Source organism: Amphiura filiformis, chromosome 5 (assembly GCF_039555335.1).
Source record: "Amphiura filiformis chromosome 5, Afil_fr2py, whole genome shotgun sequence".
NCBI lineage: Eukaryota > Metazoa > Echinodermata > Ophiuroidea > Amphilepidida > Amphiuridae > Amphiura > Amphiura filiformis.
Window position 1 is genome coordinate 33,762,543 of NC_092632.1, and position 22,674 is coordinate 33,785,216.

Below are 22,674 nucleotides of genomic sequence, written 5' to 3' on the forward strand. Positions count from 1 at the left end.
CTTGAAATTTATATGGTTGTTGTTTAAGGCTACATGTAGTACAGCTGCCTGGTCACTGCTGGGGAAAGTAATTGGGCATAATGCCAGAAACCCAATCATGTGAATCTATTCCGATTTTGACCTGGTTTTATCCCTGTGTTTTATCCTATTCCATCTGAGACCCATTCAACTGTCAATCATAAATTTGTCCTGCCCACAATACTCACTGGCTGATGCATTATTCATTTTAAAGTGTAAAGGTCACAGCTGTCAAAGTTACTGGATACACTATAATGTGTGACAAAATACAAATTATATGTACATAAGTAGTATCACTATCAGTGACTGCCCTAAATTGTCTGTTTTGTTTTTAAATATCTGGCACCCAAAATCTATTTGTTTGGAGTTCGAGAGGCTGAAGCATCATATATGTAGCCATTTTCTGGAAACATACACAATGTGTCGCACACATGTAAAGTCTTTGGGAAAACATGACTCAGTTCATGAAGATTTTCACAATGATCATTACATTAAACACTCAAAATTTACAAACCATAGACACTATAATAGTAAACTATACATTTTCAGACAAAAAAAATCCAATTTGTCCTTATTTGGTAAATTTCAGTACCGTAGGTACATAAGTCCAAGCAGTATTCTTGAATTTTTCATACATTTTGACTAGACATTTTGTACCGTGTCATTCTGTGTATTATACAGCACATCAACTTGAGGCAACAATATTAAGCGTTGCATAAGGTTTTTTTTGGATAGGTGCTATGGTTTTTATGTCATATGTTTTTGAAGAGTTACTACTTTTTGACACCTTTTCATGCTTTAAATTTGCACTTGCTTTTAAAAGACTTTTCCCTGTGTATTTAGATACCATTTTTGGAAAGATTTTTTTCCTTCAGAAATGTATAGGCCTATACTTTTGCTATGAATCAGTATGACAGAGTCTATAATTGATCATTTATGACTGTTTCAATGCAAAATGAATTAAATGATGCATAATTTTAAAATTGTTCATATGAAATGCAAAGGAACCCACTTCATGACACATGGCCATAGATACAGGGTATCAACCACAATGCCATGTTTTCACAAAGTTATTTGCTTGCACTTGCTTGCACTGAATACTAACTTAGTAACAAGCCATTTTAAGTGCCACAGCAGGTTAATTTTTAACAATTGCGCAATTCAAAGCAAGCATGCCCAAATTGTCAAAATTTCAAAGTCATGTCAAGTATGATTTTGGTCTTATTGTAGCTGAGACTGGTTCTGCATTTTCTGGAAACATACTTTTTATCTGAGGAAATGGTGTTCATTGTCAGAAAACATCCTAATTTGCATAAATTTGAATATATTTGAATATTCTTGGCAGGTACATACATTGTGCTGAAATATCAGTAATATCGAAGCATATTTCACCCAGGCAGTAGATTTTTACAAAATCCCTACTTATTTGCTTTTACTGTATATTGTATAAGGGTTGTTTTACAATCAGGGTACATTTGGGCTGAGCACCATATTGTGCCCTGTTTCAAATATTAGATTAACTTATGATTAAAAGTTGCCATGCCTACATGTAATTATTGGCCCCCTATTAGTTCCACCTACAGCCACAAAGAAACTGTTTGAAATGCTTAGCAAATGATGAGAACTTTGCAAATGATATATCACTGCCAGCGATAACATAAAAACATATTTTGACAGTTCAGAAGTAATATAATGTTTGAAACATGATTGTTCAAAATTGAGAACCAAGTAAGATTGCGACTGTTTCACTAATTGTACCATTTCTTCACATTTATGTTGAAAATTCCGTCAAAAAATGTCCTCTCCGAATACAAGCTCGTAATCCATAGTTAAACATTGTGGGGATAAGAACCAATTTTTGAAATTTACTACAGATTTTTTTCTTTTGCCACATCAAAAAATGTCCTCTCCTTTATGCTTTATTATACAAAGTCCTGACTTTGTCTTGATTTTATATATTCCCTCACTGATTGCGTGGTGAAAACCAGGGACAGGCGATTTGCGCAGAAAAAAATAGCAAATTGCGTGAAAAAAAACCTAACCTACATAAAACACATACATTGTACCCCGGTATATAAAATACAGGAACAAGAAAAAGCATGTCAATTTCTTGGCAAGGTCCAGCAATGTTTTAATGCACTTTCACCTTAACTGAAAGTTTCCGTCAAAACAAAATGGTATATCTAAATGATACAATGCACTTATTGAGTCAGTTTGTGGTCAACTGGTATATCACAACTTGTGTGCAGTTTGAGTTGTGTGGGTACCAGTCGACCACAAACTGACTCAGTAAGTGCATAATTGTATCATTTAGATACATCACTTTGTTTTGTTTTGACAAAAAAAATTACATGCAATTGTAAGTGGTAACTTGGTACCCGGTAACCTTAAAAGTTAAAATACACCTACTTCGGTGTCTCAAAGTAAAACAGCCTCACTGAATGCACAAACCTCAGCCCAGCTCTCACTCAATCACGCAATATGCTCTTTCTGCGCTGAATTAGTCTCATTCCCAAACGCGAGAGTCCTAATACTAGTTTTCGATGAGGCAGTGTTTCTATGACATAACATATTATGTTTACTGTAAACAATTGCTATACCAGCTTCAATTTGTGTACATGAAGCAGGTTGTTCAAAATAGGGAGCATTTTGCTCTGCTGCTACACCAGATAAATCAAACGCTGATGCGTGGTCAACAAACAACATCAGGGGTGGAATTTCGTAAAGTGCCACAGGAGTCCAAGTGGATTCTCGCAAGAGAGTTTTGCGAGAGTCCATGGATTCCCGTAAATGGATTCTCGTTGTACAATCTTGCAGGAGTCCAAAAGGTATTATATGTAGGCCTACGTAAAATGCATTCAAACACACAAACTAACAAATAAACTAACAAAGTTAAGTTTTTAATATATGTGTCATCATACTCTCACTTCCATATATGTCATTGCATCTTTGGCGACTTTTCCTTTATATTTTGCAGGCTTTGAGTTTTAAGGCGTGTTGAACTTAAAGCGTAAGTTCGCTGATCCGATCATTTCCAGCGAGAGTCCACATGGACTCTCGCAATAGGATTTTACGGGAGTCTCTGCGCGAGTCGACTCTCAGACCCCCGCGCAATTCCACCCCTGAACATAACCTCAAATAACATTTGATCTTGCTGTTCCTTGGCTTTGCTGTGAGATTGCATTTGCCACCTCCATTCCCGTCTGTTGTTTGCGAGCTGTTTTGCCTTGCCGACTGGGGGAGCTGGAATCCTGTTGTACCATACAGTCTGTCCGTACCATATACATTCCATTAGCTGCCCATGCCCCTATTTAGCGTCCACGCAGCGACTTTACAACAAGCAAAATGTGATATTATTAACTGCCCATCTGCCACTACTGTCAAAATACTTCCTTTAAAAAAAATACCTATGGAGTGACAAACACATGAATGCATGTGGAAAATGGAGCAAAAAACAAAATCAAAATTGTGCGCTAAAATTAAATTATGATGCTATTTCACAGTGGGCAGATGTATAGATATTAAAAATAATTATCAATAACCATGCACTTGCAATTGCCTTTAAAACACCAAGTTTGATGTAATTCTGTCTTCAAAATCGTATTTTATTTGCTGACGGTCGCCATTTGATACCATAACATTGGTAAACAGATCGGGACGTATCTTCTTTTTGAGGGTGCACAAACTGTGAATACATGTAACTATAGACGAATCCAACAAGCCAAGTCATGGTCAGGATTTGGTCGGACATCTTTGGGTAGCCGCTAGCACCAACCTGGTGTTTTGAGCGTCCGATTGTGCAAATAAAAGCCGCCTAACACCTAGAGAAGATGCAAGGACAAGGAGGGTTAATAGAATAATAGCTAATAATATATATAATGGAGATTAGGCCTGGCATTTTCGGGTAATTTTGTATTCGGGTACCCGGCACGTTTTTCGGGCGGGTAACCAGGTACCAGAAATTTGAAAAAAAAAAAAAAAAAAAAAAAAAAAATTTTTAATGATTTCAAAATGTATTGAATTTGAATGCATTTTGAAATCATTAATAGACTATGACATGAATACAAATTATCAATTTTCATATTAAAAATAACAAAATATCTTGAATTTTTTTTTTTTTTTTTTTTGAATTTGGTACCCGGGAGGTATTTCCTACCGGGTAATGCAATCTCGGCGGGTACCCGTTTACCCGACCGAAAATGCCAGCCTTAATGGAGATAATTCCGCAGGTAATCCCGTCGCATCTATTCATACATAGTCCTTTTGTTTGCAAGCACATTACCGTGTGTAGTTAATCCGATTATTATGTCACTTCAACTGCGAATAGACCAGCTGTATGTTTTGTCGAAGGGAACTGTATTGCGTTGTAAACTTTAATCTTTCTTTTGTCTACCTGTGTTTTCGCGGAAGGTGTAAAACGGGTGATGGAATGCAGTTTAAAATTTCTGCCAAGGCGAATCATTTCACATTTTGAGTGCATTGTAGCCGACGGCTACCCAACTAAAGGCTGCTAGTCAAGTGTAGGAATGCATGAATTTGGATTCCTCTATAGAAAAATTATTCAATTTGTGTACATATGGAACATTCAACTACGCTTGTTACTCCGCGACTTAACATGTTATACAGTGTCCGAAATAAGGAAAATATGGAGGTTGTCCAGAGCATGAATTCTGCTTGTCCTCAAAAACATTTTGGTTGTCCCCAAAATATAGGCCTACCTATATGTCATGTTTTTGAGTGCAAAGAATCCAAATAATGGTTGTCCAGGGGATGTACACAGCTCAATATGGTTGTCCCCAGTGATTTTTGGACAAGAGGACAAGAGGATAAGTGCATATTTCGAACACTGGTTATACATGAGCGTACAACGCTACTCTACGCATATGCGTACAACAGCTTACTACGCACAGCCAGTGGCGGTGCCAGGATTTTTTTTATCGGGGGCATTGAGAGGGCAAAGAGAATTTCAGGGGGGGCAAAATCAACAAATTTTGCGCAAAATTGCTGTAAAAAGTGGAAATTTTCGTAATTTTGGGTGGGGGGAAGAGTTCTGATTTTCTCCCCCCCCCCATGTCGCCGCCACTGCGCACAGCCACGCAAAGAGTATGTTCCATGATGTACACAAATTAGATGGTGATTGATGACTATTTAATAATGTAAAAAATAAGCGCCCACTCAAAATGACTTTCTTTTAAGCACCCATGGTGGTTAATGGAACAAATACGGTATTTCCAATGCAGTGGTGGATACAATATATGTCTTGCTATGGCCTTGTTTTGCAAAGCTGGTCTACTAAAAATGTCAACAGCCTTTGTTAATCCCTACAGTGAGTTATAATGCAGCATCTGTCAACGGCATTAATTTTGCACGTTCCAGGAGCAAACTCCCCGTCTTAAATGACGGCCAGACAGGTGGCTAGCTATGACACTGGAGACTAAGACTTCATTGGTACGCATGCGTGCACTATCATGCTTGAGTTTGATCGAGAAGTCTAGCCAAGAATTTGCTCACCGATAGCTTCACATTCTAGGCTAGAGACCATTGCATTCAAAATCTAGTCGGATTTGCTGAAGCATGACACTGTGTAAAGCAATGGAAGTTCAGAAGTAAACACAGCCGATCACGACAGACAATTGCATCAAAAACAGAATACATAACCTCCGGTGCAAAAAATTGCACCGCCGCCCCAACCGAAAAACCATAGCAAAGTACTCTAGCATCAAATGCATAACTACCGTGTGCAAATTCTAAGCTAGAGTTCTCGAGTAAACTTGAGTGGCCCCCCTGGGTGGGGATCACATTTTAAACTATCACTTTAAATGTTTCGGAATTGAGGTTGGCTAAAAAGTAGACCATTTCGGGGACTGTAATTGGTTTACATGTCACATTTTGAATAGTTAGTGAGAAGTGACCAAATTGGCTGTCAGCACGAGTGTTGGGTCTTACTTAGATCTTACCGTACTCGAGAATTTGCACACAATAGTTACGCATTTGATGCTAGAGTTTTTTGCTTAGTGCCATACTATTACGCTGACTTTCGTATTCGGCGAGGAGGACAATTTCGACCTCCTCGTATGTTTACAAACAGAGAGGTAGACAAAACTGTTCTGCTTGTCCAAATACTCAAGTATCAAAAGGATGGTCCACAATAGAGTGATTCATGCAACATGAATAGGGGATTACAAAACTGTAAAGTAGGACCATGTGCTTCTTTTGTCCAATTTGCCATCAAGATTTCGAATGGAAACAGTTCAGACCCAAAACACGATCATGTCAGATATTAATATTTTGTTCTGGGTCTGATTATTCGGACTAATTTTTGCTATGGTTTTTCGGTCAGACAGCGGTGCAATTTTTTGCACCGGAGGTTTATTTATTCTGTTAATGTTGAAATTTGGATGAAAGTTATTTCGATGAGTCTACTGTATCTTTTGAGCAAGATTTGCCTACTTTGGACAGTCTAAATTTTGCTGAAGTGTAATTTTAGCAACATTTTTGATGCAATTGCCTGTCGTGATCGGCTGTGTTTACTTCTGAAGTTCCATTGCTTTACACGGTGTCATGCTTCAGCGAATCCGACTAGATTATGAATGCAATGGTCTCTATAGCCTAGAATGTGAAGCTATCGGTGAGCAAATTCTTGGCTAGACTTCTCGAGCAACTTAGATCATGAGATCAGAGTATTATTATGCATGCCATACAGCCATAGGCCTTAAGCATCATATTCCGAGGAGCGGAAAGACACCAAATTGGTGTTTTATGACCTTTGACATTCTTTTGTTGCGAGTGACATGGTCTTTCAATTCATAACGAGTGTCCTTGACAGGCATGACTATGCTTCAGTGGTTCATGAAAGAATTCAAAAGATAACCTCTGCCCCAATAATCCCGAGCTATTGTCTGAAACTGCTCCTCGGAAGATGTATCATAAGAACTCAGTCTTCAAATGATAGTCATATAATGACCAATAGATAAATTTTTAGGTATGCTAGGTGAATTCAAATTTGCCATCAAACTGCATCATTTTAAAGCCCTTCAGTAAAGAAAGCCAAAACTGAAAACCCTTTTGTCATAGCACTTTCCGTAGCAAAGTTACATCTTGTCAAAGATTGACTTTCATCAAAAAGATTCTGCTAGCACAATTCCCCAAAACAGCATTTCGGTGGTGTTTATAGATCTTTCTTAGTCTCATGATGATAGCAGCTTTTTTTTTAATGGAACTGCTATCAAAATCCCTCTAAAATTCCATGTGCGAGTGTCTCATCACCATAAAAAATCATATATTTGGGTCATGTGAAGTATAGAAAACATGTATGTAGGTTTCCTTGACCAACCTGTCCAATCTGTTCTTTTAAATTTCTATGTAAATATGTATTGTGTTTGGGCCCTGGTATAGCCGAATTTGGCTGAATAGAAAATGTGTTAACTGTTAACTAAGGTTTGCCTCTCATACCTACACTGACCTAGATAAATGGCACTGACTAGTACAACAAGTCATACCTAGAATCAGTCATAGACCTTAAGCATCATATTTCGAGGCGCGGAAAGACACCAAATTGGTGTCGTATGACCTTTGACATTCTTTTGTGGCGAGTGACATGGTCTTTCAATTCACGCCGAGTGTCCTTGACAGGCGTGACTATGCTTCAGTGGTCATGGAAGAATTCAAAAGATAACCTCTGCCCCAATAATCCCGAGCTATTGTCTGAAACTGCTCCTCGGAAGATGTATCATAAGAACTCAGTCTTCAAATGATAGTCATGTAACGACCAAAAGATAAATTACTGACTATCATTGAAGACCGAGTTCTGCAGTCTACCTTAGACGTTCGCTTTTCGTATCTCTTTCCTTGTTGGAAAGGTATAACGTTGACGAGATAGGAACATGTACCGAACATCCGGGACCTACTCTGCCGTGTTTGGCTGAGTAACGGTACATGAACACGGTCTTTTGTGCCCAGTGTTCGAAATAAGCACTTATCCTCTTGTCCAAAAATCACTGGGGACAACCATATTGAGCTATGTACTTATCCCCTGGACAGCCACTATATTTTACCTCCAAAAGTATGACACATTTTGGGGACAACCAAAATGTATTGAGGACAAGCAGAATTCATGCTTTAGTTATCCTCGGGATAACCTCCATATTTTCCTCATTTCGGACACTGTAATTGTGCCTATGTAAATTAGTCATTGTGTAAAGCTGTGTTTATACCCATAGGTTACTCATCATCAGACTGAATCATTGTCATTAACTGCACAAGTTATGTATGCAATTCTAGAGAACGTTGACCGACAGAGGGTGTCAATATAGGCCTACGTGTCGCTTTTGAAAAACAGCGATTCATGCGCATGCTCAGCAGGCAAATACGACGGCGATTTAGTACACTGATCATGCGCATGCGATTCAGATTTCTGCAAAAGCGATTGAGTATAAATGCATCTTTAGAAATGACTGGCGATTGTGTGTTCTCAAGTGGGTTTTATCATGTTAATTAGTGACCTGACACACATTTGTATTGGTTCGATCAAGCATTTCTGGTTCTGGTTCTGGTTTCTTACAGTTCAACACCCCAAGTGGGGAAAAGTGAACCGGTTGCGGTGTGTGTGCTTTTTGTTGCTTTATTACTTGAACAGCTGCTGTAGTTGAGCTTTGAATGTGATTGGGTCAGATATAGTTATTGTGTCTTCTGGTAGTGAGTTTCACTCCGTAACGGATCGTGGTATGAAGGAATATTTGTAGCAGTCCTTGGATGGTTGTGGTTGAATAAATGACTTGCTGTGTGACTTGCGTGTGAAGCGCGTTACCGGGTTCAGTAGGGTTCGAACTGGGACGGCTAGGTGACCTTCATGTGCTTTCTGGAATAGACTTAGGCGAGATATCTTCCGTCTGGTAGCAAGTAGCGGCCAGTCCAGGTCTTGTAGCATGTCGGTGACACTGCTGCGCTTGTCATAGTTGTTTTTGACAAAGCGGACGGCTCTGCGCTTCACAGCTTCAAGATGGTAGATTTGGTCCACGGTGTAAGGGTCCCATATTGCAGCGCAGTATTCCAGCGAAGGTCTAACAAGTGATTTGTAGGAAATGTTCTTGATTTCCTCAGTACATCCCCGTAAGTTACGTTTGATAAAACCCAGAGATCTGTTAGCTTTTGCAGCTGTGCGATTGATGTGACAATTCCATTTCAAATTGTTAGCAATATCAACACCAAGGTATGTTTCTTCAAGGAATGTACCGTTTAATGAGTATTTGTGTTGTTTGGGGGTGTTTGGAGTTTGTGATCTTTAAAACAAAACACTTGTCAGTGTTAAACGCCATACACCATGTCTGCTCCCAGCTACAAAGTCGGTCAAGGTCGCGTTGAAGTAGGTCTGCGTCGCTGCTGACGGATCTGTAAATTACACAGTCATCAGCAAAAAGTCGGACGGTGGAGGTGATCTGGTCTGGTAGGTCATTGATATATAATAAGAAGAGCAACGGACCGAGCACTGTGCCCTGCGGAACGCCTGATTGGACACGTACCCAGTCCGAAGCATCACCTCCAAGAACAACCTTTTGCTTTCTATGCATCAGGAAGTTGGTAATCCATTGATTTTTTGTACTGGATCGTTCAAGCATCTCCAACAAATTTTTCAATGTAGGGTTAGTCCATATGATATCAAGGAGGTCCCCACCTGACCCCCTCAGATTTGCTTTATATTTTAGTCATATGTTGTACCTGTAAAAATATTAAAACCTGCAAATTTGAGGTCTGTAGCTCTTACGGATTTTCTGTGGTAGCCATTTAAAGTTGGCGTATGGGGGTCTAAATTTGGACTCAAAAGTTGCTCTTTAAATGAATGTCATCTTTGGGAGTCTGTGACTTCTTTACAAAGAGAGAGAGAGAGGTCTAAAACCTTGTATACACACTAACTGCATGCCCAATTTGTCAAAAAGTTTTTTTTTTTAAATCGGTAATTGCTTGGCGTTGTGTCACGGGGTCATTAAATATGCAAGAAAAATGTAATGTTTTGTAAACTGGTAAGTTTAGCCCCCCTAAATTCACATTTTTTGTCATATTAATTATTTTATGTTGTCACTGATGCTAAATATAGGTTAAATACAATACATATCCAAAAAATGGAGGTCACAACTCATTTACATTTTGAACAGCGCCCTCACGAAGATGAAATTTATTGCAAATTCAACATTTTCAGGGGGTCCAAAGTCGATGTGGTCCACCTTCAAAATTTATAAAACATTTTTTTTTATATGACTACTAGTCTTAAATTACAACTTTGCAAAGTCCCAGTAATTGTCTAGGTTGACTTCATATAAAACGATAACCCCAAAGTTGACCATTTTCTTATGATTGCATGTACTGCAAATGTGCGAATTTGGAAGGCTTAAAAGTCAAATTGGCCACAATATTGAAAATAAATGATTAGATGCGTAGTTATTGGCCCTATTTACTTTTATTTCCATTTTATTTTCAATATACAGATTTTCTGTGGCAGCCATTTAAAGTTGGGGTAGGGAATATAACTTTGGACCAAAAAGTTGCCCTTTGAATAAATTTCATCTTTGGGAGCCTGTACCTTCCGAAAATAAAGAGAGAGCGGTCTGAAACATTGCATACACACAAATTGCATGCCCAATTTGTAAACAAAAAAAAAAAATAAATGTCTGTAATTGTGCGTTGTGTCACGGGTAATTAAATAAGCAAAAAAAAATGTAATGTTTTGTATACTGGCAAGTTTAGCCCCCTAAATTTACATTTTTGTCAGAATAATTGTTTTTGTTGTCACTGATGCGATATATAGGACAAATACAATGCATATCCTAAGACATAGAGGTGACAATTTATTTACATTTCGAACAGCGCCCTACATAAAGATGAAATTTAAGTTGCAAATTCAACATTTTCAGGCCCAAAGTCAATGTGGTCAACCTTCAAAATTCATAAAACATCACTCTTATATGACTACTAGTCTTAAAAGTACAACTTTGCTCAATCCCAGTAATTTTATAGGTTGACTTCATATAAAGCGACAAGCCCAAAGTTGACCATTTTCTTATGATTGTATGTACTGCAAAGGTGCCGAATTCCGAAGGTGTAAAAGTCAAAATGACCACAATATTGAAAACAAATGACTAGATGCGTAGTTATTGGCCCTATTTACTTTAATTTCCATTTTATTTTCAATGTTGGGGCCAATTTGACTTTAAGACTTCCAAATTCGGCACATTTGCAGTACATGCAATCATAAGAAAATGGTCAACTTTGGGCTTGTCCTTTTATATGAAGTCAACCTAGACAATTACTGGGACTTTGCAAAGTTGTAATTTAAGACTAGTAGTCATATAAAAAAAATGTTTTATAAATTTTGAAGGTGGACCACATCGACTTTGGACCCCTGAAAATGTTGAATTTGCAATAAATTTCATCTTCGTGAGGGCGCTGTTCGAAATGTAAATGAGTTGTGACCTCAATTTTTGGATATGTATTGTATTTAACCTATATTTAGCATCAGTGACAACAAAAATAATTAATCTGACAAAAATGTGAATTTAGGGGGCTAAACTTGCCAGTTTACAAAACATTACATTTTTCTTGCATATTTAATGACCCCGTGACACAACGCATAATTACCAATTTTTTTTTTTTTTACTTTTTGACAAATTAGGCATGCAGTTAGTGTGTATATAAGGTTTCAGACCTCTCTCTCTTTTTGTAAAGAAGTCACAGACTCCCAAAGATGACATTTATTTAAAGGGCAACTTTTGAGTCCCAATTTAGACCCCCATACGCCAACTTTAAATGGCTACCACAGAAAATCCGTAAGAGCTACAGACCTCAAATTTGCAGGTTTTTAATATTTTTACAGGTACAACATATGACTAAAATATAAAGCAAATCTGAGGGGGTCAGGTGGGGGACCTCCTTGATATCATATGGACTGACCCTGTAAGTGCCTCTCTGGCCCTAGTGTAGTGGAAGTAAAAACGGATACTATGGCCAGAGTTCTAGGGCTAGTCTACCTAGAATATTTTCTCAATTTGATTTTTATCCTTTCTAGGTCTAGGACTAGGTATGACTGGTTTTACCGTAAAATTTGTGTCAATTCCTGAAGTCATGATGTGTGCGCCACGTTCTGTAGGCTCCGATCGGGCCCGGGGGTTCGACTGCCGATTACATAGACGAGAACAACTGCCTATAATAAACCAGCAGTACTGCGTGGACAAGTCATACGTCAGGATTTTGGGACATTCAGACGAGCATACTTTTCCTCATAACATTGCCAATTATAGGCCTACATACATGATTGACCCCTCATTTTTTAAGTTAAAGGGGGTAACCCTATTGGTTTTGGATATGGATTGTCTTTAAAATTACATAATAATATCAAATATCTCCCCTTTATGCTGCTTTGTGAAAAAGCGAGAGCATTTTCAGCGTAAATGTGAATAAATAGCCAAATTGCAATCCAATACCTTGTATCGTGAATTGCATTCTGGGTAGGCATGCAACAACAACAATTCCCGTTCAGTATGGCGAATGCTGACATGCTGCAATGCCGGCCCGTATTGAACGGAAAATATTTGTTTTTTTTGGTTTTTCGTACCGTTTCAGAAAAAAAAGGAAACAAAATATATTTCCCCTTGCAATATGTACATTTCAAATGAATATAAAAAGTTTGGGTTAAAATGGAGAGGAAAAAAACCTTCCGCTACGGGGTTTTGAACCGGGTACCTCGTGGGTAAAAGAACGGTAGCGCTAGCCAATTGAGCTATTTCACCAACTGAAATAATCAAGGAATTGTTTTAATTATATACGGCGGACCGTCTCCTCAGCACTTAGCGTAGTTCGCTTTTTCTCTTCCCATGATCCGAAGTAATTTTTATTGTTTACAAACTGGTATACCTGTAAAAACCGTTGTGATTCATGATTTCTCGGAAATACATCGACTTGGAGCGTCAAATTTCAGGATAGTAATGAGAAAAATAGTATCTATTATGTGATACCAAAACCTCATCAACAATGAAAAAAATCGGGGGAATGATGCTGTCGATCGGGTTACGGACCTTTAAATGATTCTCTTTTTAATGAAAGCAATTTTAGATGAATTTATTTAATTTCAAAATTTTATGAACATGCCTACCTACCATACATGCATAAGCATTTCAATTGAATGAACGCAGCTTTCAATAGCGTGACGAATTTTTGCGTACACTGCGCCGTCCGTCTGCTTGATGATATGCGCCGGGAAGTCCTCCCATTGTGGCCTGTACACCATCCGCGATAATCAACTTTTGAAAAGCACCCTAAACAAGGATTTAACCCTCGGCTAAAACGACCCCCTAAACAGGGATTTCATTCCTAACAGTAACATCAAATTTCATACCCTAAATTTCATTTCCGCGTATTTAGAAATTGCAATTTTGCTACCCTTTTTCATGTTTTTGACACCCTAAACGCGACGCCAGCGTATCGTGCCTACCCACGAAAAACAACCCTTTTACGCGTTTTCATTATCGCGGATGGTGTACAGGCCACAGCGGAGTGACCCCCGGGATGTACGCCAGCGTGTGCGACCGTGCGTGAGTAACGCGGAAGTGAATCCAACCATGCCAACGCACTCGTGATTGGGTAGCATTGTATCCAAAGTCGTGCGTTCGCGTTTTAGTTTGAAATACGCAATATACGATCGCGGTTGGATCGAGTGCAGCTGTTAAGCTGCGTTCATTCAATAGTGACTTGTAACTCTTGAGCTTGTTCAACTTGTTGCACGTCAACTTTTCAGCACTGATTCCATCTCAAATCACTTACCGTTTTTTTTCTTGAATCTTTTCACTCGTTCTTGAGAGTCGTCTGACACGCAATGTCTTCTTCTGATTGATTTGATGAGGTCTGAAATGATTATTTCATAAGCTTTTCGGTCAAAGTTTTCATTCCACTTTCTGGAGTCGAAATTTCTGTTGTCAGGACGCTCTGCGCAAGCGCAAACCAATCAATTTTGGTGTTGTTTCAGAAAATATATTTGTTTTAGGAATTATATCACCAGCTTTTCCATCTACCTTAAGTTATTTTGCAACTAAGTTTTATGATTCATACTATGCAGATTTACTACCTTTTAAAAGGTAGGTAAAATGTATGCAGGATAAAAATCAACATTAAAAAGAATTAGTTAGAGATGGTGATTCAGTGTTCCTAGAATGTATGAACTTGTTATTTTAGATGTGGTCAAAATCGCAAACAATCGCAAACCAAACCAAATAGATCTGCGGAAAAAATACAGACTGTCATGACTGTGTAAAAGACGAACTTTTGATAGACTCTTTCAAAGCTGGGTCCAAGACTCCAAGTGTACACATTTGAACAATACACTTACGATGCTTGTGAATAAGATTAGTTTACAGCTGATACACGAAGTCCATGCATGTTTTGTTTTCGATGTAAGCTTATAAGGGGTGGTGCAATAATTATGTGCACCCCCGGGGTGGTGAATTATAGGGGGGCAGAGATTTTTGGCAGGCCAAAAGGGGGGAGGCAAGCATTTTTTGGCAGGTCGAAAGGGGGGTCAAGCGATTTTTGGCAGGTCGAAAGGGGGGGCAAGCAATTTTTGGCACAGATATTTTTTTAGGCACCGTTTCTATATTACGCCCTAAAAAGGCATAGGAAAACGTTAGGAACATGTTCAAATATGCAAAATTTCCTGCTCGCTTCGCTCGCATTATATGGTAAGACAATTTTAAAATTTTTAAACCTTAAAAGGTTTTACATTCAGGTTCCCCAAAATCTTGCATGTGTAAGGGGGGCAAAGATTTTTGCACGCCGTAAAGGGGGGCAAAGGTTTTTTGCACGTCGAAGGGGGGCAAAGATTTTTGGCATGGCCAAAGGGGCATGGGGGCAAGCAATTTTGGCAGACCATTTTGAGAATTCACCACCGGGGGTCCCCTGGGTACACATAATTATTGCACCACCCCTAATTCAAGTTTACATACTCGATATTGCAGTAGCGTTGTGTTTTATGTAGAAAATATGAGTGCCGCAAAACGAATTGCCACCATCGTAGTAGAACCTCAAAAACGACATACAGCTACTTTATTCTTCTTCCATGGATCTGGTAAGCATGCCCATGCCCCATACATCGACCGTCATCATCATGTGATTGAACTGCCCGGTGAACTGTCAGTGTCACATCAAAGATACTCACAGGATTGAATGGAGATTTTGGCATCAGAACAAAGCTCATAATATATTTCTCATAAATTTTAGTACTAAAATATATTCCCTTTTACGGTGATACGAACAAGAAACTTAAAAAGTAATTATACTAATAGCCTCATCCCCAAATGCGGTATACCACACATACCGTTCTATGGGCCATGGCATTGTGAAACACGGTTTTACTTCTAATACTAATATCAAAATGACTAAATGCAATTTACCTCAAAATTTGCCAATGAATTGGATTGTTTTGGTATAGTCCTCAATGTGAGGTACAAAAGACAATGCAAACAACCTGACCATCTACCTTTAAATAAACCTCTTTTTTATAAGTACTTTCAAGGATTTGAATCAGGGCCCGGAGCTTTATTTGAAAGTACTGCAAATTTTCCAACAACTGAGGGGAGGCACATCCCCCCTCAAACACTCTCAGTACCAGATCATATGTGACCAGCTCCAACAGAACTCGGAACAAGTTGCCAGACTTGTTTTTGAATTTAAAGGAGGATTTCGGGATCCTAGCATCCTCTTTTTATGACATTTTTCAGTAGATATCCACGAAAAAATCTTATTCCCAAAAATTTGAGTTGATTCTGATTTTGCGTTCAAGATGGCGTCAAAGTCAAAAAGAACTTTGAATTTGATGAACTTTTTGGCAGCAAGGAGAAGGAAGATGAAACCGGGGATGAAACAATAAAATCAGGGAATCCAACAGCTATTGAAACTTAATGAAGCTAGTAGTACTAGTGGTGTTATGTAAGGTCATGTAACTGGAAATGGAAGTAACTCAGTAAGCCTAAAAAGCGGTTGGAATACGATGAGTTGGCGCTGCAGTGTTTTTACTTGGGAACAAAATTTGGGCGCCTAAATTTGTAAAGTTAGGAGCCATTGGCTCCTCAATCAGTTTTTGCATGGTACAGCACTGTCATAGGCCACTGTTGTAATTTCGTTCTGGTATACCAGAGCGAAATTCAAATTTGACAATATTTTTACTAAACAAATTTAATCTGCAAGAAATATTTGGTACATAAACATTATGTAGCCAGAGGTTTCCAGTGGTATAAAAATCTCAGCTTTTTTTGAAAAAAGTAGGGGGACAAAATGCCCTTTTAATAGGCCCTTTAAAGATGATATTCCACAAGAAAAAATCCAATTTTGGAATTCTTAATTTTGTGGTATATGACTTTGGAACTTAGTGTACTTTCAAATCCTTGAAAGTACGGTACTTATTAAAAAGAGCTTTATTTAATCAATAAATAATAGTTGAACTATGATAATCCCTATTCAATTTTTTAATATTAATACTCCCCATATTCCCCATGGCAAAAATATCAAATTGTGGGTGTAAAAGCAACACATGTGGTACAGTCCAGAAAAGTGTTGTAGGCATGGACGAAGAAGATAACAAACTGCGTACGAGCAGTCAAAGGCTCAGTATCACCCGATAATGAGGGCCGATTGTTCCATGAAATGCAATCTAGGCAAAACTACTATGTACTCACCGCATATTTTTACGGTCTATTGCGTAGGCACGCAGCGTTCTATTGTGTATTCACAAAGGCACACAACGCTGGCGTGATTGTTGGACACCGGCACAAATAATTATCGAGCAATCGGCTCGCATGAATATGAGAGAATTCATAGCATACAATACACAGGGACTTTGCCTGTGGTTGTAGGCTACACCTGTAAACCTATGACCAGACCAATACTGCACAACAGCACAAGCATCTTCATTATTAACATTATGTTGAACTTATGTTTCTTCTTCTTGACATACAGGTGATACAGCAAATGGAATAAAAGATTGGCTTCATTCAGTTTTAGGAAAAGAGTTTAGTTTTCCCCACATCAAACTTGTTTTTACTTCAGCTCCACCAAGGTATCATTAATTTTTGTATAGTATTGTAAAATTCAATCATTATGTTGTGTAAATGTTAACAACAGCAACTTTGTGTGTGTATTGTAACCCAATCCCAGTATGCAGGGTTGTATTACTAATACTTAATATGATGAATGATGACAGTGGCGTACCGTGGCCGCTCTTACCAGAGCTTACTAAGGGGACTGCAGAAAGGGTAAATTTGCCGGCCCCTTCATCAACAGCCGGAAAAGGTTGACCCATTTTTTATCTATGGTTTGAAAAAGTGAAGAGCAAAAAAAAAAAGGATTTAAGGCACTAGCAACCTAAAAGCAATAATTTTTATGTATAGTTCCATTGTTTCACAATTTTTTAAACCTTTTTCATAATTTTTTCGTCCTCTTTTCTTTAATAATTCTTTTTGCCGCCCCTTCTTCTTCCACCGCCCCTTCTTTTTTCGGCACCCCTGCTTTTACCCCAGGGACCTGCACCCCCAAAGCCCCCTATTATAATTATGTGAATGGATGATGATGAATGATGATGATCCAAACTGCAAAGCATTTTGAATGAACATAGATGGTATGTTTGGATTTTGTACCAAACTACAATGTGGATGTATATTCACTGGCCCCATAAATGCTACACTACTATCCAACTTATCTGTGCCTAATTTATGTAAGATTGTAAAATACTTTTAATAACAAAACTGGAACAGTTATTGGTTTTAATGCACTATATTCTTTTCAACGCTAACTCTGAGCTGCATGGCATACTAGTATGTTCTTTCAGTATAATACAGGACAGCTCCACAGTGTCTCTGTTCTTTCAAATTGTTTTTTTTTTAAATATAAATTTGATCGAAGCATATGAGCAAATACAACACTATGCACTATTTACATTGTAACAAACTCTACTCTATTAATTAGACCCTACACAATTTATGGAGGGCAATTGAGCACTATCTGGTATGACCGGTTTAAGTTTTCTCCAGATGTTCCTGAACATATAGAAAGCCTGGACTATATGTGTCAACAGATCAGTAGTTTAATCGAAGAAGAAGTGTCAAATGGAACACCACAGAATAGAATAGCCATAGGTTGGTAATAATTTATTCCACTTCAGAGGGTTTGTGCAAGAAGTCCCTATCTGCAATAGCTGCCTTATTATACATTTGACAATATATGTAATATGTATTGCACTTATGTCTAACAATATGACATCTGGCAGCTATTGCAGTTAGGACCATCTTGTATTAACACCTCAATTCATATTTAAATACCCTAATCCAAAGTATGTTTGTATTTCCCAGACCATATACAGCAAATGCAGGAAGACTAAGTACAGTATGGTATGATCGTAAACGAATTGTACCTAATGTTCCCGAGGATAGGGAAAGTGTTGATTTAATGTGTCAACAAATTGGAGAGTTTGTTGAGGAAGAGACGACTGGTGGAATTCCCAAAAGTAGAATTGTTTTAGGTTGGTATCTCGCATGAAGTTATGTGCATTTTTATATGACCTGCATGTTGGTGTGGATCATCTAGCTCAGCATCTGAGCCAAGATGAGTTCTCAATAAAGTAGTTATTTTTTTTAACATGACCATCTTTGAGGCGTATGCGTACTAGACATTTCGTGGTCAAAGGGAAGGGGTAGTCTCAAGACTTGTGGATCAGAGGGTTTGTACACTACTTGTGTGGTCATTGGGAGAGATCCATAGGCCATTAGTGATTAGAGGGTTTGTGCATGGTTTGTGCACTAGTCTGGACTTAAGTCAGATATAGGGACCGTCAGCCTGTGCCATCCACCTTGTATGATACAAGCACGTCTAAGCAAAGTTTGGTGAAGTACAGTTTATCTGGCAATGCCGACTCGCCCAGAACCAGGGTACTGTATGACTGTATGTCCAGAAATCTTCAAACCTGGAGGGAGCCAGGAGCACACCTGGGGGCTGACTGACAATCTGCCCAACATAGCCTGATTCTTTATGAAGCCCCCATAGCCACCCTTGGCATGTTATATCATTATATGTTGATATTGTTTTAAAGTTTAATACATATTTGAAATAATAAACGATGCATTTTGTTCAAATTCATGTGCATATAATGCTCACATTGATGTTCTAATGTTCCACAACCTGCAACGTTTGATGAGTACAATGAGATGGTATTGGCAGTCTGGCACTGTATTCAAGATACCGTTTTCAATGATTTGTTGATTTGGTTCTTGTTTTGGTTCAACTAGGTGGTATATCCATGGGTGGTGGACTAGCGCTTCATCTTGGTTACCGTTTTCATCAAGATGTAGCTGGAGTATTTGCCTTGTCTAGTTTCCTCAACAAAGATTCATCTGTCTATCAGGTAAGAGAAAAATGGGGGTTTTTTTGCAACCATTTATTATCAAGGTGTTGTAATCATTCTTTTCTGTTGAATCCCATTGCCATTTGTGCAAAGATCACATTTTATCTTGATTTAGTGCATTTTTAATTTTGTATCATTAGTTGTATAAATGAGGTCTTTATTACTTTCATATTACTGTATCATATGTATGTAAATATGATAAAAAGTAATTAATTACTAATATTTTATCTGTCTTTCATAATTGCAGTCAATTCAAGATGCAAACACAGCAGGCAGTGTTTCATCACTACCTCCTTTGTTTGCCTGTCATGGCAAAGCTGATCCTCTTGTGATATATGATTGGGGAAAGAAATATGTGGATAACTTCACAGCTGCTGGAATATCAACAGAGTTTCATAGTTTCCCGAATCTAGCTCATGAAATGATGGAAGATGAACTGAATTTACTTCAAGACTGGGTTATGAAGAGGCTGCCAGACAAATGAACATATGCTGATATATTGTATTGGATAATGTGAATTTGATAAGTTAATAAAACCAAATTTCTTGGAATTTTTATTGATGAAAACCTAACATGGGTAAATCATACAGATACTACATCCGAAACAGTTTCAAGAAATATTGGTATACTGAATAAACTTACGTACTTTATAGTTTATACCTGAACAAATACTTCATATTTTGCACTCTGCACTTTATGGTACCTTTAAATGGGAAAATGCTGCTAAGATGTTCTTAGATAAGTATTGAAATTACAAAAGTGGGCAATAAGAATGATTTCAAATAGTCACTGTCCCTGCCATTCCAGCCGTCAGTTTTCTCATTACATTAAATGTTTATGAGAGTTTTAAACAAGAATCGAACAGCTTCATCATGTTCATACATTAAATAAACTACCAGAAACATTTAATAAGTATTTACCAAAGGTAACAACATATACAATAATCTCTCAAGGTCTTCTCAAACAGGTCGATTAGAAGCACAGGCCTGTCACAATGGAATTCTCTAGAAAGAAATATTATTACTAATTCTATCTAGAAAAGTGAATTCTAGTAAAGCTCTCACAACTTACATTGTGGAGTGTTTATGGTGGCTTGCGATCATCATTCACTTGTCTTCAATGCAGACTGATGTTGGGTTTGGTTGAAGCAAGAAACTGGGTTATCTGCTGACCGGAGGTAAGTAGAACCGGGCTTTGACCTCCGGTCAGATGAATATTAATAGATAAGTAAGTCATAGATGGGTGGAAGTATGTGACACCCCTCGTCTCTGTTAAGGTCGCAACTGCACACAATGCTCACAATTATTAAGCAATCTAAATCAGTAAAACACCTGTGTATGTGTAATCAATTGAAGAAAACAATTATTTAGTACTATGAAACGGTACATTTAGAGTACTAGCGGTCACCCGTCTTTCGCAGTTCGTAAATAAATGCAATTACAAAGAGCCCACAACAAAAATCCGCCTGGACGATACCATCACTGACTCAATTGAATCATGAGAAGAGTTCGACAGGAAGATCCAATATCCATCCCCAAAGCTATACTACAGCCTTTCTGAGATTTGCCGATATATCCTATAAAGCCATGCTTCAGGGGTGCTACATGAAATGAGTCAAGATCTTACAGAGGAAAGTAGCAAAGCATGCCTCAAGTCAACAGAAATATAAAACTAAAGTCATGATGAGCAACAACAGCCGAAACTCTGAAGTATATGTGCAGGACAAGACCTCAGCTGAAAATAGTAGACTAAGTAGCCTAGGTAAGAAGATCACCCTCAAGAATGAAACCGGGGAGGAAATGAAGAATTAAATTAAGAATGCAACTGAGTTGGACGAAGTTTGGCGCACTCAGCAACATCATTCCAGACACTTCTCTTCCTATATCACCTGGAAGAGACATGCATTTGACGTGCATCATACATGTTTTCCCTTACGGTGCTGAGCAACCTCCACACGTTTGGAAAAGAACCTCAGTGTGACAGAAAGGGCTATATGGAAAGACAGGACAGGATGACTGATACAGATTTGAGACAGAAATAAGTGCAGGACATTGTGTTGACCATCAAAATCAAAGAAACAGAGGTGGGCAGTACACCTAGCCAGAAGGTATAACAACAGATGGACACACATAAGCTCACATAGCAACATATTTGATTCCTAGGGATGAGTTGACATCACAAACCGGCATTGCTTGGCAGAGAATAGCCCAAGATAGAATAGACTGGAAAGTTTGTGAAGAGGCCTTACAGTGGAGTGAAGTATAGGCTAAAGAAGAAGAGGGACATTGACTTGATATTTTGGTGTATGTAACCTCTTACCAACTGTTCCTAGCCTTAAAAATTAACGAAAAATCTTGAGTGAATGTTTGATTGTTCCCTAGAGAAGTCCTTTTCAGAGGGCTGAGCTTTCGAAACTCTTCAGAGCAACTAAATAAACATGACGGGGAACTGTCAAGAGGGGATGTCAAAATGATTGACGGGAAGTGTCAACGAGTCTCCTGTGTGGAGAGCAACAAAGGTTAATTAATATGGTCAGAGGTCCTTTTGAATAATCTATTCCATTCATGTCCACTCCTTTGTCCCTATTGAAATTGTCTGGAGTAGAATGGATATGCCAAGCTTCCATGATCTTCCTTTCAGACTACTTGGTGTTCATGTCCAAAATCTTGGTATTGTCCCATTCAATGTCATGTTGGTTTTGCCACACATGCTCAGCAACTGCTGATTTTATGTGTGTTGCCAGAATCGGTGTCTATTCTTCAAAGTTCTGCCGTGGCAGTTTCACCAATGTAAACTTGGTCACACGATCTACAAGGTATAGAATAGATAGCTCCTGGCTGGAGATCCTTGGTAATAGGTCCTTGGGGTATACAAGTTGCTGTATAGAGTATTGGTCATTCTGAAGTAAACACAGAGGTTTTTCTTCCGAAGAACTTTGCGTATAGCTTCAGAAGTCCCAGCTACGTACGGCAAGATGACAGTAGCAAAGGTTTGTCAGTCCTGGCAGATCGGGATGTCGAGTCATGAACAAACTATTAGAAGGGTACTTGTTAAGCTTCAAAGCTTATCGGATGTGAGTCTTCTCGTGTTGTTTCTCTTCAGTGTTCGACGAAACATTGATAGCTCTTTGGAACAGTAATCGCGGCACTGAACGTTTGGCTGATTCTGAATGGTGCGAATCAAAGTTAAGATACTGGTCAGTGTGAGTTTTCTTCCTGACTAGTATCAAG

At 38.4% G+C, this 22,674-nt stretch overlaps 2 protein-coding genes across 14 annotated transcripts in view; one reads left to right on the top strand and one right to left on the bottom strand.

Moving 5' to 3' along the window:
* LOC140153011 (tubulin polyglutamylase TTLL5-like) overlaps positions 1-14,161 on the bottom strand; it is a 181,574-nt gene extending 167,413 nt beyond the window's left edge. For 5 of the 9 annotated variants that reach the window (XM_072175590.1, XM_072175586.1, XM_072175587.1 and 2 more), the window contains exon 1: positions 13,825-14,160. The gene's annotated coding sequence lies outside the window, so the exon portion shown is untranslated. Of the gene's footprint in view, positions 1-13,824 lie in introns of all 9 variants that reach the window. The other 4 variants (XM_072175592.1, XM_072175589.1, XM_072175588.1 and 1 more) reach the window with 2 other exon arrangements.
* A 122-nt stretch (positions 14,162-14,283) lies between these two features.
* Positions 14,284-20,772, top strand: LOC140153014 (lysophospholipase-like protein 1). 5 transcript variants are annotated; one of them, XM_072175598.1, is made up of 6 exons: positions 14,293-14,450; positions 15,012-15,121; positions 17,008-17,107; positions 18,396-18,565; positions 19,329-19,444; positions 19,692-20,772. In XM_072175598.1, the coding sequence occupies exons 1-6, from the start codon at positions 14,431-14,433 to the stop codon at positions 19,926-19,928; spliced, it is 753 nt and encodes a 250-aa protein (XP_072031699.1). In that variant the 5' UTR covers positions 14,293-14,430; the 3' UTR covers positions 19,929-20,772. The 5 variants fall into 5 exon arrangements, with proteins under 5 accessions (XP_072031702.1, XP_072031699.1, XP_072031701.1 ...); XM_072175597.1 differs by lacking the exon at positions 18,396-18,565 and adding an exon at positions 18,013-18,182 and having other exon boundaries at positions 14,305-14,450; XM_072175599.1 differs by lacking the exon at positions 18,396-18,565 and adding an exon at positions 18,013-18,182 and having other exon boundaries at positions 14,420-14,450; positions 15,032-15,121.
* The last annotated feature ends 1,902 nt before the right edge of the window (positions 20,773-22,674 follow it).

Coding starts and splice junctions, on each gene's coding strand:
- LOC140153014 (XM_072175598.1), top strand. CDS start 14,431: ATGCATGTTTTGTTTTCGAT. Junction 15,122..17,007: donor ATTCTTCTTCCATGGATCTG/GTAAGCATGCCC, acceptor CTTGACATACAG/GTGATACAGCAAATGGAATA. Junction 18,566..19,328: donor CAAAAGTAGAATTGTTTTAG/GTTGGTATCTCG, acceptor TGGTTCAACTAG/GTGGTATATCCATGGGTGGT.